The sequence below is a fragment of the Melopsittacus undulatus genome, unplaced genomic scaffold (genome assembly GCF_012275295.1).
Source record: "Melopsittacus undulatus isolate bMelUnd1 unplaced genomic scaffold, bMelUnd1.mat.Z mat_scaffold_414_arrow_ctg1, whole genome shotgun sequence".
NCBI classification, from domain to species: Eukaryota; Metazoa; Chordata; class Aves; order Psittaciformes; family Psittaculidae; genus Melopsittacus; species Melopsittacus undulatus.
Genome location: NW_022994307.1, coordinates 51,912 through 67,424, shown reverse-complemented (window position 1 = coordinate 67,424; position 15,513 = coordinate 51,912). Strand labels below are relative to the sequence as shown.

The window sequence follows — 15,513 nt, the reverse complement described above, 5'->3', positions numbered from 1 at the left end:
AATGCCTAATAGTTCTGCTGTTTTTTCTTTTTTATCCACAGGCTCCTAACTAAGCTAAGACAGCATATTTCAAACATTAGATAAGGATATGGAATATCTGCGTATTTCTGGGTATATGCTAAAGTACTTCAGATGGCTTTATTGGACTGAGGGTAGCTTTTTTTCATTGGCACTGAAATCCTGAGCCAGTGTCACTCCCTCATATTTGAAGTATGACTTACTGCTAAAAATACCAGTGATGGTTTTGTGATATTAATTCTTTGTGTCAGCTTATCATATTTTCTACTTTGTCTTGTTACTTGTTATGGGGAGGCAAATCTTGCAATACTTCAAACTTTGCTGTGTAATAGAAACTGAAAAATATATTTGCTCCGAGTGCCTAAGAATATAAGTTCTAATGTAATACATTTTAGTAGAGATTGCAGTATATTCTGAGAACTATAAAGTAATTTAATCTATTTTGTTAACTCAGTTAAAATCAGTGTTTGCATTGAAATTGATTTATTTTAAAATCATACTTTCAATCCGTTCAGTTCAAGTGCTCAAAACTGTGTTTCTCCTTCATATCTGAGAATTTGGTTTCTTCTTCATCAGTTTACACAGTGTTAATGATCAGTGTGTAAAAAGATACAATTATTCTCAATGCTTATGTATTATATACTCCCATGTCTTCCCAGAAAACATGAAGTTTATTTTCACTTTTGCTGAAAGTATGTGTTGCAGGTAGTCCTTCTTCTACTTGTATTCATGAGATACTCTCTGGACTTCATAGAATCATAGAATGGTTTGGGTTGAAAGGGACTTTAAAGATCATCTAGTTCTAAATTCCCTGCAATGAGCAGGGACATCCTTTACCAGACCAGGTTGCTCAAAGCCCTGTCCAACCTGGCCTTGAACACTTCCAGGGATGGGCAACCTGTTTCAATGCCTCAGCACCCTCACGGTAAAGAATTTCTTCCCAGTATCTAATCTAACCTCCTCTGTCAGCTTAAAACATCCTCCTTTGTTCAGACACTACATGCCCTTGTAAGAAGTCCTCTCCAGCTTTCTTACAGGCTCCTTTAGGTACTAAAAGTTTGCAATAAGGTCTCCCTGGAGCCTTCTCTCCTCCAGGCTGAGCAAGACCAACTCTCTCAGCCTGTCTTCATAGCAGAAGTGCTTTAGCCCCCTCATCATCTTCATGGCCTCCTCTGGATTTGCTCGAACAGGTCCATATCTCTTGTGCTGTGGGCCCCAGAATTGAACATAGTACTCATGAGACCTGAGTAGAAGGGGAGAATCACTTCCCTTGACTTGCTGGCCACACTTACCAATATATACACTTAAAATATATACATTTCACCAATGCTGTATTTTGGGGAAAACAAAACAACAAACAAATCCCCAAACAACCCCTAATCAAAAAAAGTTCTGAAAAGATTAATGGTTTATTTTTCCTTTTAAAATGTGTATTTTTTTAGAGATATTGTCTGTCCTTGAGAACTCAAAATAACTGCTCAGCCAGGACTGGACTTGAGACTCGTTTTAGCAACCCTGCTCCCATTAATTTAAATCTTACTTAGGAAATCTGTTTAAGATAAACACCAAACTTGCCTTAAAGGCATACATGTAATATTGTTTTTTTTTTTCTTCAGGCTTCACTTAATTATTTATATGAAGAGCTAATATTTCTAGAAGAACTTAATTAATGTTGGTTATAGTAATTAGCTTCATTTCCAAAAGATTGAGAGCTATGAGTATAAAATGTTACTGGGAAAAGAGAATATTGGTCAAAACCAAGCTGTTTAAGTAACTCTCACAAAGGAAATACACAGTTATAGACTGTTCCAAAAACTTTAAAAACAAAAAGGGGGTTATTTTGATAATGTTGTTTGTCATGTTTTGATACACGATGGGTTAGTACTGCAAGTGAATTTGCCAAAAAGATGGAAGAAAGCTGAAACAGAATATGTATTTTTTTTACTTAATTTAAAAGTAGTTTCTATTTTGATTCCATCGGAGATACGTAGAATAAGGGAGATGAAATGTGTTGGATATGTAAAGCAATATTTACCTGTATAAAATTCATAAGGTATTACAAGACCTGATATGTGCAAGAACTGAATTTGTGCATTGTTACTTCAATAAGAGGATTTAGAAACTGTACCTGTTGAATTGCATTTAACACTACACTCTGCTATTTTGTAGGGGTATGGATATTGCCATATTAGTCTGCCTTTCTTAAATTTGCATATCAGATGTATTTTTAACAAAATAGTTTATATACATCTTTTGTACTACCAAGCAGTAAATAAAAAGTATTGATTCTTAAGCTGGCTTGTGACTTCTTTAAGCCTGCATCCATTCTGTGGAACTTCACCTTTGCACAGTCTTAATATATAATGCAGTTTGTATAATTTGCATCTTAAGTTTTTGTTTATGGAGGTAGTGAGAAGATTAAGTTGTTGTGTGATATACTTCAGAGTAGTTCTATATTCTTGAGAAAGGACAATTACAATATTACTATAGTTCTGTATTTTACATGGGAAAGAAGAAAATCTGTGCTTTAAATCCATGCTGGTATCTGATTATCTTAAAGGCCTTTACCTTTAAAGGATCAAGGCTTTAATAACTTTAAATTACAATCTTTATAAAAATTTTTGATTAAAAAATAACTTACTATATTTGACATTGAGCTTTTAAAAGTACACAATACTGTCTTTATTCTCAATTGTTTTCATAAGGTATGGAACAAAAAATTACAAATGACAGGAAGCTCTTGGCAGTTGCTTCCTCTTGGCCTGTGTCCCTCTGTGATACTACAATGCTTAATTTTTGCATTACATTCTCATAGATAACTGTGATCTGTAAATTGCATTAAAATTGAGGTTTTGTGTATCAGTGATGTCAAGAAGGCTCAAAGTGAGTTGTGGCTGGCTGAAATGGGATTATCAGTGTACCATCCTGTTTGCAGGAGTTATTTTTTGTTTATTTCAGTGTTCCTAGCTGCATCATAAAAGATCTATTTTGAGATCTGTATTTGAATTTTAGAGGTTTATACACAGCTGTGGTTTATATTCAGAATTAAACAAACAAATGGAAATTCTTCCAGGCCTTAATTTTCAAACAGAATTGAGATACTGATTGTGAAGTGTGCGGAAATTGAACACTTTCTGATCCCCTTTTTTTGGATTATTTATTTATTTATTGTTTGTTCGTTCATTCCTTTTCTGCATAACAAAATAAGTTGAGAGTAATATGCTATCTTACTGCTTGTTCCTTAGCCTGTGTTCCCCTTGCCCCCTCTTCCTTCACTTTCTGATGCTTTCAGTGACAATTTCAGTTCATATTGAAGTTTAATACCAAATGCAGTGTAATCATATCAGAAGCTTTGACAGAAGGTACAGATAAATTATAATTCAATGTAATACACAATTTTTATTAGATAATGTGTATATATTGAAACACAAGAGTCTTGCTGTGTTAAAAGTTCAAGAAATTCTAAGTGGACTGACATAGTTGAGGAATTTTTTCCAGATGGATTTTATTTTTACATGGATAACACTTCTGTTATTTTTTCACCACCACAGGCACTTTTTTTTTTTTTAGTACAGTATTATTTAGGATCCTACCTCATGCTGTTGGAGCAAACCAGATGAGGGAGCTACTAGTAAAATCTGATTTTACTTGTGAAGTACACAAAAGCACATGTGTACTGTATTTTTGAAACATGGTAAGCATTAAAGCATTTCTTTTCTACTATTACTGAATCTCTTCATAAACAACCTCAGTTGGAAAACATGCTCTAATGTACTTCACAGCTCATTGTTATTTTCTTTCTGAACAGTCCCCCATTTTTCACAGTCACAGAAACCTTGACAAAATTGGTATCTTCAATGATCCCTGTACTCACAAGTGTTTTGTGTGTCAGTTTCAGAAAGACAGTGTTGTTTCAGCCAGATGGTCTCATTTAAAAAAAATAAACCCAAAACCTAAAGCACAAGTGTTTTTCTGTGTACTTCAGGTCTGTGGATAATATACTGCATCAACGCACTTTTCTGTAGAAGTGGAGCCAAGTTCCAGGATTCCTGAAGTGTGTCTGTATACAGCATGGAACAGGGGGGTCCTGAGCCTCCTGGGAGATGTGGCTGCTTGTGTGTTTACATACCAGAGCCAAACGGAAAGACACAGAAGAGGGAAGATAGGCACTAAAAGCACAGTAGGGAAAGCCAAGAGTAAAGGGTGTCACATGAATTTGTTTTTTGGTTGTGTGTTTTTTGGTTTTGTGTTTCTGGTATTTGTTTGTTTTGTTTTTTTTTTTTCTTTTTTTTTTCCCCTAAAAGTGAATTACAAAATATGTGGGCCACACATACAAAATACAAAATGATGTGGGTTAAAACGTACCTGTTTATGAGATTGCTCTCCTCTCATCAAGAGATGAACATACAGCCTGTTCTGGTAGTACTGAAAGTGCCTACTGGGTTGGAACATGAGGCTGTATCTCCTAAGGAATTCAGTTTCCTGAATGTTTACTGGATTTTGACTACTCACACCTGTGTCCCAGATGTAGTTTGAAGTGTGCATCAATTTGTACCTATTAAACTAGGGTTTCTGTGCACATTCCCAGTATCATACTATGGGTTGGAAGGATCTAGTTCCAGCCCCCCTGCCACTTTAGGCCTGTTCTTTCCTTTTCGCTGCTAAGAGTGTAATACTACTGCTTATGAATAAATAGGAAAACAGAGTGGTTAAGCCTTGGCTGTCTGTGTATGACATCCGTAAAGTTGCAATTGGACTTTTTTTTTTCCTCAGTGTTTTGTGAAGTTGTGTATTTCATAACTTTGTTGAGGGAATTTTGCAGTTAGGCGCAAAGTGCTGGCAGGTGCTGTGGATGCAATTTCCATTTCTCTTGTTCTCTGTATCCTTGCTTTTTCTTGATTTCCCCCTTCAGTTGTAGGGGGTGTGCAATAAGGTGCTGCTGGTCTATTAACCTTTGCCATACTTTGTGTCTCTTGCCCTCGATGCAGCATTTCACCTCCTCTGTGCACCACCCATAGCAGGGCTGGCTGGTCAAACTGCCACAGCACAGAGCTGCAAGACTCTCAGTCTGCCTCGGAGCTGCCTTCCTAGCAGGTTAAGATCAGTTTGTGAGCCAAACCCGATAAAGCAATATGTAGAGTTGGCACAAGAAGAGGAAAAAGCTGAGCAGTTTGGGAAAGTGGAGTCTGTGCCTCTAAGCAATCAGAAAAGAAAGTAGATGCTAGGCCTATAGGGCTGGACCCTGAAGATGGTGGATCCTGTGAGGAGACCTCCCTCGCAGCAGGTCTGAAAGCTGTCTGTGCCGTTAAAGTAAGCAACCTCTGTGTTTTCTGTGACTGTGGGGGGTGGGGGGGGTGAGTAGTTTGGTGGTATGTTTTGCAAGTTTAGGTAAGAAGAGTTACTAAGTCACCTGTGGCACAGGTGGGCCTTAGTGCAAAGCCATGGTGGGGACCAGAGGTGAGTAGTTCTTGGCCACCTGCTTGGACATGCAGTTAGGCTTGCTCTGCCTAGGGTTTGTGTAAGGTCTTTGTACAGCAGGCCTCTTGTATCGTAATTGAAACATCTCTTAAATTATATGTGTGCAGCCCCTAGTGCTGTAGAGTTGCAATGGCATGAAGTATAGCTGCATTGTGCGTGTCTTGTACAAAGGATATATTGATGAATCTAGTTTCTTATCAAAGTAATCCCTCATAGGTGTAAAACCTCTGGTCCCCTCATCCCCCATCCCTCCTCCTCTGTTCCCCATTAGAGGTCCTTTCCTTGCCTATTTTCAATTGGTCAGTCTGGTCTTGTTTCTTCTGGGCTGTGGTTTATATTTTACAGTCAAAATAATTATCCTTTAAAAGCAGCAATTTTAGAGTGTTAAATTGAAACAGTCTTAGCATTTCCCAAATCTTATTTCTGAAGGTTTCCACATACCTGTGTGTTTACACACACACACACACAGAATGTTATATGCTTAGAGGGAGAGACAGGAAGGTGATGTTTTCTGTCAGTTACGAGTGGGTTTTGCACAGAGCAGCTGAAATGAGTATTTGCTGGCAGCAGAGGGAGCTCTTGAAGCTTTTATCGATCATTCACACCTTGTGTTTGCCGGCGTAAAAATACAAGATAGGTAAATTTAAAAGCCCTAATTTACTCGATCGGGGGTGTCTCGCTGTCTATTTGCAATAGCACTTTGAGTGGCCAGGGCTCCTGTGCCTCGGGAAGGGAAGTGGGTGGTTATCCTGCCCCGTGGCTGGCCGGTGGCCTGGAAGTAGCTGCTGTGGTTGTTAAAAGGAACAACGTAAACTTCTCCCTAAGCCAAATTTTTAATCAAAGCAGTGAGGAAGAACGGAATCTGTGTGGCGTATGTCGAAACAATAGCGGTGTGTGTCGGCTGGTGATCAACACTCATGCATGACTGGAAAAGTAATTCCCAGTCAGGGTGGAGTATGGGTATTGTAAAGCTTTTGATAATTTGTCTTGATTTTGATTAGTGTTGGATCTTTTAGTACAGTTCTTTTTTGCAGATGCTTACTGTGGGTGTGTTTTGTATGCAAGTCTGCATAAACAGGAGATTAATGATGACAAATTGACAATAATCAAAATCAGACAGTAGCATTGTTCCGGCAAGGTATGCTGTATACTTGTTAAATTTGCTCCTGTGTTGCTCTTATATATCAAACTGAAAATCATGGGGTTAAAAGTCTTTAATCCCGTGGGGTTAAAAATATTTCTGGAAATATTCTGGAGAAACTCATACCACTTTTAGCCACGGCCGAAGTCTCTTCATAAACACACCTTATTGGAAATGTGGAAATTTTTGCGTGGATCTTATTATTTATTTTTTTTCCCGAAGATTGTATGGAAAAACTAATCTGAAGAATATCCCTGAATTTATTTGCTATTGTCTTTTTTTCTGGAAGAGGTTCTCATATGCAAAGGAAAGTTTTATTTAGATAGCAACCTTTAGACAGGAAATGGAAATAACCTAGTTATTCATTCTTGTCCAGATCCCTACAGTTTGTCCTCAAATACTTAAATAATATTTTAATCTCTTTTATACAAGTCATCTTGCCTTCGTTGCTTACCTTCCTTTTATTTTGCATAAGTTACTTGCTATCACTTGGTACAATTCCAAGCATTAAAAGCAGGGGATAGTTTATGTGATCACAGATTACTGAAAATCTGTCCATGCTTGGGGTTAAGGTGAATAGTCGAGGGTGTTGCCTTGCTCCTTTCTGCCTCTGCACCCTCATAAAAACCAAGCTAATCTGCAGCTCAGTGTAAATAGAAGGAAGCTCAGTGAGCAAACAAATGAAACTGCAGTTTTCATGTGGCATGGTTTTATTGTGGGGTTGGTTCAGTACTTAAATCATGTGCCACCTGATGTAATATTGGGATGCTGTATTTCCTGAAAAACTTGGCTTTTTTTTTTCTGTTTAGCTACAGAATGTAATTTTTTATTTTTTTTTTCAGTTGGTAATGTACAGTCACTGAATTACGCAGTACAGAAAAAAACCTGACAAATCCTGTTTAATCTATAATAATTTCAATCAAGACACACCATTTCCTGCTCTATAACCCCCATGGTTTTGTTTATGGTGGTAGTGAGATGACTGCTTGGGATCTGTACTTAACTGATTGAGACCAAAATCAAGATAGCCATTGTCTTTCCTGCTTCATTGACAGAATCCTGTTTTCTGAATTAAGTTGTACAAGGGAATATTGTTTTTCTCTGAGTAAAGGAGGCAGAGGTGAGGAGTAAATCTGTCTAGTAAAGTTCTGTTACAAAATTGGATTTAACCATGTTAACAATGTTAAAATTTTATTTAACTATAAATTTTAAAGTCATGACTATTTTAAGGCATAAAGTTACTATAATCTTTTTCAATTTCTGATAGAATCCAGGATGGACATTTAACTTCATCCAGAATGTCAACACCTCATGGTTTAAAATGGAAAATGGCCCAAAGCAGGTGGGACAGAATTTGCAGAAGTGATCAGTCAGTAGTGCTCTTATTTGTAGGTGTGGACAGTATTTCCTGTTCTGTGGTTATCCAACTAGTTCAGTTCCAGGATTGCCTGATCTGAAGTTTAGAAAATGCTTGTGAAGGTTCAAAATAAAGGAAAGCTTAAAACCAAACCTTCCTGAGATGTCAAGTGAAATTGTTAATGGAGAGTCCTGAGACTGAGGTCTCTATCTGTGTATGTAAATGCATGAGATTTGGGTAGCCTGGTGAGGGAAGGAGCTGAGGAGTTTCTGCTTTTATTTCAAAGGTGGTAAGGGCTGTTTGTGTTGGAAAGACCAATGAAAAAGTCTTTATCTGCAATTACTCTTAAACAGGTGTTCTAAAACCTAGAAATACACAATGTCTGAAACAATTCTGTTGATGGAGCTTCTTTTAAATTGGCTTTTATGTAGAATGACTTTACTTGCTTGTGCATTCAGCATGTTAAAGAGGTTCTAAGATGTTTAATTTGAAGTGATGCTCTTGTGCAGTTTAGATGGATTCCAATTTTCCATCTATATGCAAGGAGAGATACCACAATTAAAGGTAATCTATTAGAATTCATTGTTTCAGTGTAATTAACATATGCAATATAAGTGTTGGATAAATATATGGAATACCACATGCACAGGCCTTAAATGTTGAAATCTTTTTTTCTCACTTAGCAAAATGTGATACATTGGCAAGAATTAATCTGGAAAATTAAATCACATTTAGGATATTGAAACTACAAATGCAGTGTAAGGTCAAGATTTTTTTTAATAAGTGTTTCTTTTTTCATCATTTAAATTATAAAAATGGTATTTCTAGATTACTCTGAAGCAATCAAGTCTGAAGTATTTAGGAATATAATAAACTTTCTGGATTTTAATTTTTAATGTGAAGTCTCCATAGCACCTCTTGCCAAGCCGATTGCCTTTATTCTTTAAAGGGAAGAAAAAAAAAAGTGTGGAATTTATCTGTTTCCATATTCCTGCTTTCTTGTCTGGGTTTTTTTCACTGAACTGAAGAATTCTGCAGGATAAAATTTGAGGTTCTACTGTTACTCTGTAAACAAACATCCCCCATAATGTTTTTCCTAGGAAATAATTAGCTTCCTTGAGTTGGATGGACTGTCTTTTACCCCTGTTGTCATATCCGAAATCCCTGCAGTGATCTGAAATACTTTTTCATGATCTGGAGGTGACCGACTGTTAAATGAGAAGGTGCTAAGCTTACTCGATAGCTCTTTGCTTATATGTGGAAATTTACCATTTCCTTTTAAGCTGTGTTACTAGTTTTGGAGAATGAGTAAAACAAGAGCTGCCAAGATGCAAAATCTTTCATAGAAATACCAACTCTTATAATAGTTTCCCATCCTGTTGCCTGTTATTTAGTGCTGCATATGGCTTCACACTCACCTATATAAGAACTACATCAAATGTAGAAATATTGGCCAACCAACTCACTCGTTATTTCCTTTTTGTATTGAAGGAAAACTGAAACATTTAAACTCTACTTTGTAAGCCCTCTGAATGTAGTAAGCACAATTGATACCTGAAGTTAGGGTGATTGGGGTGAAGGAGGTATCAAACTGTGTAGTTTTTAGAGAAGTCTTAAAATACAGAGTTTACTTTTGATTCCTGTGACTTTTTCTTGTGGCCTTCTCTGTTTTCTCAAGATATTAAATTTACTCACAATTTTCTGAGCAAAATGTTGTTCAAGGATAGCAGTGTGTGCGTTCCTTTGGATCATATGAGGACACTGGGTAAGATCTGGTTCTCACATAATTATTTAAAAACTGATTTTGGGTATTTAAAAATTATTTCTGAAATAATTGATTTTTCACATTTATTATGAAAAGTGTACTGCAGTCTGAGAAATGGCTAAGAAGTCATTCCTGACACTCATCTGTGGCATGGTAGAGTTGAGGGATATAAACACATACATATATATAAAAACCATATACATATTGGTTAGAAGGGAAAAAACCAAACCAAATCCTGCACAAGGCACTTTTAGATAACAGTAGAGAAACCTGAATGCTGGGGATACCTCATAGATTTTATTTTATGGGAGCTTTCTGTATCCTGCAGATTTGAGATATGTATATGCCTGATTGATTAACTTTTTCTTTGGTTAAGTGAAGCATTGACCAGTTATTTCCAACACAGTGGAGTATACTTGCTTTACAGTAGTTTGCCTTTCTTGTATTTATGACAATGAAAACTTGAGCTGCAAGAAGTGCCGTGTTTGTGGCCCAGTTGATCTCTTGTGGAGAATTTAAGTCTGGTAGTCTACAGTTGTGGGCAGTTGCCCATGGAAGAGATGCTTGGTTTGGAGTGTCCAGACACTGGTTGGGTTTGACAAGGTGCTCACCTCTAGTGTGCTTTAATTACTGGGGAGCAGGATGAAAACTTGCTGTGATTTGCACTCAATGTCCAGGTTGTAGTTCAGTCAAGTACTGAAAAAAATGGGTATGTTTCCTTGTGTGTTTTTTGTGTTTTTTTGCATTTCTTTAATGTTTGTGGGTTTTGTTTTTTTTTTTTTTGGTTTTTTTTTTTTTCACTTAAATCCTTTCTCATGGTTCATGTCATGGTGCAGCAGGGGCTGGCAGATCCTTAGGCCTGGGATGTGGGGAGCAGTGGAGGCTCCCCCAGGAGCAGCTGGGCTGGACCTCATAGTAAGAGCTGTCCTGCTACCCCAGTGGGGAGCAGGACCCTCAGAGAGACACTGGGGCAACCCAGACCCAGGCATGAGGCAACTCCAGTGAGGCCAGGCTGAAGCTTGGCCAGGCTATCAGCCTGCAGGTAGCCCCAGCTCAGCAGGACCTATGGCCAGGCTGTGGGGAGCTGGGGCAGGGTCAGATACTTCCCAGAGACTATTGACATGGGGTCCTGAGGATATGAGCAGGAACCTGGTGCTGCTGGCCTGGTGCTGCTCTCAGGGCCCTCACAACATAAAAAGCAGACATATGCCATGTGCTGTCATAACCATTAATAATACGCAGTGTGCAAGTGGTCTTTCACTGTCATTCAGTATTATAGTAATTTTTGATACTTGAATGTGCACATAAAAACTTGTATGACTTAGGAAAATGCTTAGAAGCGCCTTTAAAGGAAGAAAGTGGTAGAGAAATCAACAGTACTAGAATGCTTTAACAAACATATAAAGCTGTTTTATTCTACAGATACGATTTGACTTTCATCTGTAGCTGAATAGAGACACAACAGCTCCAAGATAGTCTCTTGAAGCTGAGACTTTTTTTAATTGCTCACAGGGGCATCATTAATGTTTTGAGGAATTGAAAATCTTCATTTGATCAGTTTGAACAGAATCTGCATTTAAAACAGAAATAATTTCAATATCTATACATTACTTAAACCTCATCTCTAATATTCTGATCTTTGTGTGTATGTTAATGGTTGACTAGAATTCAGCATATACTGTTGGCAAATATGCAGTTGGTGCTTTTCATGTATCTAATGAGAGCTATATATACTTCTTTTATGTAACTGTTATATGATCAGAAAAACACATAAAGCACAAAAATTGCCAGATAATTTTTTTATATGATAAAAAACCAATTTATTAAGAAATTTATAGCAGAAACCACATTTCAGTATAAAATGTCAAGCACTTTTAACCATTAAGATCCATCTTTTGATGAATCAGCAACCAAATTTGTCTCTACTTTTTTCCTTCCCCCTCACATGGAAAGTCAATGTAGTAATCTGACAGGAGGGTAAATGCTCCAGGAACGCAGCTGGTATTTTCAGGTCTTACACTTAATTCAGCTTGGAAGTTCATCTCTTTACTGCTCTAATTTCTAAGGACTACAGCAGAACCAGGGAGGGGTTCCACACTGTTTGTATATAAACAAAACACATCTTGCTGGGGATGTTTATGAGACACAACCTGTTTGCAGACTGTATTGTTAAGGCAGTGTGCCTGGAAAATTTAGCTCTAGTTTTACTGCAGTTTTAATCTATCCAAACAATTAAGACTGAGTTTTGATCCCTCTCCAGCACCTCTGGTAGTGTGTGTGCAGTTTTTAAGTGGGCTACTTCAGCTCATTAAACCAACACAAAGTTACCTCTACTCTTGGATATGGGCTAGGCTTCTGCTGTCTTAGTGAACTGAAGCAGGTCACTTGGGGTATCAAACTAAGTCCAGGCGATGTTAGGGTGGTGAGGTACTGGAATGGGTTGCCCAGGGAGGCTGTGAATGCTCCATCCCTGGCAGCGTTCAAGGCCAGGCTGGATGAAGCCTTGGGTGATATGGTTTAGTGTGAGGTGTCCCTGCCCATGGCAGGGGGATTGGAACTAGATGATCTTAAGATCCTTTCCAACCCTAACTATTCTATGATTCTATGATGTGCAAGGGAAGAGAGGAGGTTATCAAAATGCCAGCTGTACACACAACAGATTTAGGCTTAATCTGGACTGGAAACTGTCCTTCTCTATTTCATACATCATTAGATCATAGAATTCTAGGTCAGGTTTGGGTTGGGTTTTTGGGTTTTTTTTGGGTTTTTTTGGGTTTTTTTTTGTGTTAACAAGATGAAAATCTGTGGTTTCTAGCCCCATGGCTTCTATAGTTCTGTTATAAATAATGGAATCCTTCTGAACCTGGAATATGCAGTATGCACAGACCCTCCTGAGGATCAAAACCAGAGGGTTTTGCATGAGTCCAGGTGAGGTGAGTATGCAGCAGAATATCCTGTGTGAAAGAAATGACACTTTGTGCCCGGTTGGTGCCATATAAAAGTGTTAGTATTGCCATTAGCCAAGGGAGTGCTTCTGTATCGCAGGCAGTACAAATTAAAAAGCTGTACAAAACAGCTGAAGGGACAGAGGTTTAGGTCCAAAACTCCTTTTATATGTGCTGTTCATAACAGCTGTCCATATGTGCTATACATGTGATACATAGATCCAGAAATAAAATCTGGATCTTACTCAGTGTATGAGAAATAAATCTTCATCTAGTACTCGTTGTCATCATCCAGGTCTTCCCCTGCAGTTGCAGCTTCCAGTGCAGCTAGAGCTGCTGCAACTTCTGCATCTTCCTCCTCCATTTCTCCACTGATGTCTTTATGGTTGGGATGTGTGGTGCCTGTGCTACTCTGTAACAGCCACAGCAGTGATACCACCCATAATGCCTGGACTCAAACCTGGAGAGTCAGTTTTTAAAAGGCCCAGTACTGTCCTCCTTCATAGGTGGAGGTGGGGTTACACAAAGGTCCTGGTCCTGCATGGTTGAAGGCCCAGTGTTTTGGTCTGAGTGAGCATAATTGACTAAAAAGCCGTCTTTTTCAACATAGTTCCCAGTTTGATTGTGATTTTGGGGGTAATTAATATCTGGCAGTTGTATGGCATTAGTTTTGTGTCTCCAGTATTGCACTTCCTTTAAGAAATATGATGTCTTCTGCAGACTGGGAGTTCTCATCTTGAATACTGTTTAGCTCATTGCAAGTTGCCTTCCTCTGCCAGCCCACCTCTAAGTCAAGTTCTTGTCCAGACCTATTTGATTTGGTGTAAATGTCTCTATTGGCTGAAGAAGCCTCTGACTGGCTGGAGATTCCCTGTTCACTGGCCTCTTTCACTGGGTTTGTGTTGGGGTTGAGCACAGAGTGCACTCCAGCACAGGAGCTGCCACCATTGACTGCAACATCAAGCTTTGCAACACACTTCACAAGGCCATCCTCTTGAAAATCATTGCTTCCATGGTTCCAGAGAGTTTCTTTTCTGCTATTTATCTGACTTTTATTTTCTGTTCCATTCAGCTCATCCTTCTGGAGTTCATTTTTATATTCTTGAATTTCACTGTTCTCTTTGGATTTATTGCTGCCTTGCTCATTGTGTTTATAGCTGCTTACTTCATGAACGTGTCCAGACAATTGTACTTCTTCTGGATCAAAAATGTAGCTGGAGAAAAGAAAATTTATAAAGGAAATGTTAATTATGCTGTTAATCAATCTGATTAGAAAAAGAATTAAGCTTAATTTTTAAGCTGGAGACCTCAAGTAACTGCTGTCACTAAACTTTACCTGAGATCCTGAGCATGAACTAAACCAAATGGAAATGCTGAACTGTGCTGCTCTATCCTGGGACTGATTATAACTAACCCCTGTAGTAAGATTCACCAGGATCATGAGAAGGTTGACTGAGAGCTTGTGCGCTGGTGGTTGTATGGTTTCAGCTTTATTTTTTTATTTTCTCAAGGGGAGTTGCTGTTGATTTCTTGATTAGCCAATGAGTAGTAGTCATAGATTATTCATTGATATGTCTTCATGTTGTTGCTAAAATATGCCCCCATTTTTTCCCTGGTGTTGTTGTTTTTAAGTCTTACCTTTTTGTCCTTTTCTAGTTTTTTTTTGTTTGTTTTTCTTTTTCCTTTTTTTTTTCTTGTTGTTCCCTCCTTTTTCTTTTCTTACTTAAGTTTTCCTCTTGCTCCATATTTTCCTTAACTTATTTCTTCCAGCACCTCTCTCTTTTCTTTGTCCCCCCTCTGTGTTGCATAGCACCAGTTTACCTTTTCCCACAGAGATGTGGCCAAGGGAAGAAGTAACCTTCAAGTGGGGCTGAAGCATTATTCTAAAAACTAGCTAGTCTTCCTCTCAAGAGATGCTTTAATGTGGGAATTGTTCACACAATTAACTACATTTCAAAGCTATGATGGAAGTAAGGATCTGTATTTAATTTTCATTGTTTAGGAAACAGGGAGATCTGACAAAGTCCATGCTCCCTGTTCTACTGAAGTGAAGGGGTGCTCATGCTACCTAAATGAGAAAAAGCTTTGCTAAAAGGTGGATTTTCAATGCCACACAGCTTTTCTGTGAGATAGGAATGATAGCAAAAGGACCTGAATTGAAATAAATCAAAAGGACATTCAAAGGACATCAGTATGCCTATGCTCTGGCAAGACTGTAAAGATACTGTAAACCTGGGGGAAAATCCCAACCTTGTAAATAGGCTTAATTTAAACAACAGGTATAGGGGAGCACAGACACATCTTTTAATGCATTTCTTTTATTTGGTCTAAGCAAATCTTGTTTGATTGTACCTTTGTATCATTTTGCAGCACCTGCACCCCATCTGGATTTTCTTTAATCTGAAAAAAGAGAGAGGGGAAGTAAGAGGGTGAGTGAAGCATTATGAAATTAATTTATGGGCAATTACATTGAAAATGATGCTTATGTTTAGAAGGAGTCTATTATCTAAAAATAAAGATGCCTACACAAGAATGAATACAGTACAGTTCAAGGACTTTCTAAGTTTCTACTTTGAATTGACAGCAGCCCTCATTTGGGGAAAAACCTGGGGAAGAATTTAACAGTTCTAAAACAGATAGTGGTGTTATCCTAGGATAGTTCCCTAAGCATCTTTATGACTTAGAGACTTCTAAGTCAGAGTCAGAATAATTGGTTTCTGGTGTTTTGCTTGTGGAGTTGGTTTTTTTTTGTGTGTGTATTTGGGTGTTTGCTGAGATTTTGTTTTTTTTTTGGCAGCTATTGATGGAC

General features: G+C 38.0%; 1 protein-coding gene across 1 annotated transcript; it reads right to left on the bottom strand.

Annotated features, from left to right (window-relative positions):
- Positions 1–12,975: 12,975 nt before the first annotated feature.
- On the bottom strand, positions 12,976–15,103 carry LOC117438505 (uncharacterized protein C4orf19-like). Its single transcript, XM_034073998.1, is given in 5 exon segments — positions 12,976–13,114; positions 13,116–13,180; positions 13,182–13,370; positions 13,372–13,918; positions 15,057–15,103. Coding segments are annotated over 5 exon segments (972 nt in total). The 5' UTR covers positions 15,089–15,103.
- Positions 15,104–15,513: the final 410 nt, after the last annotated feature.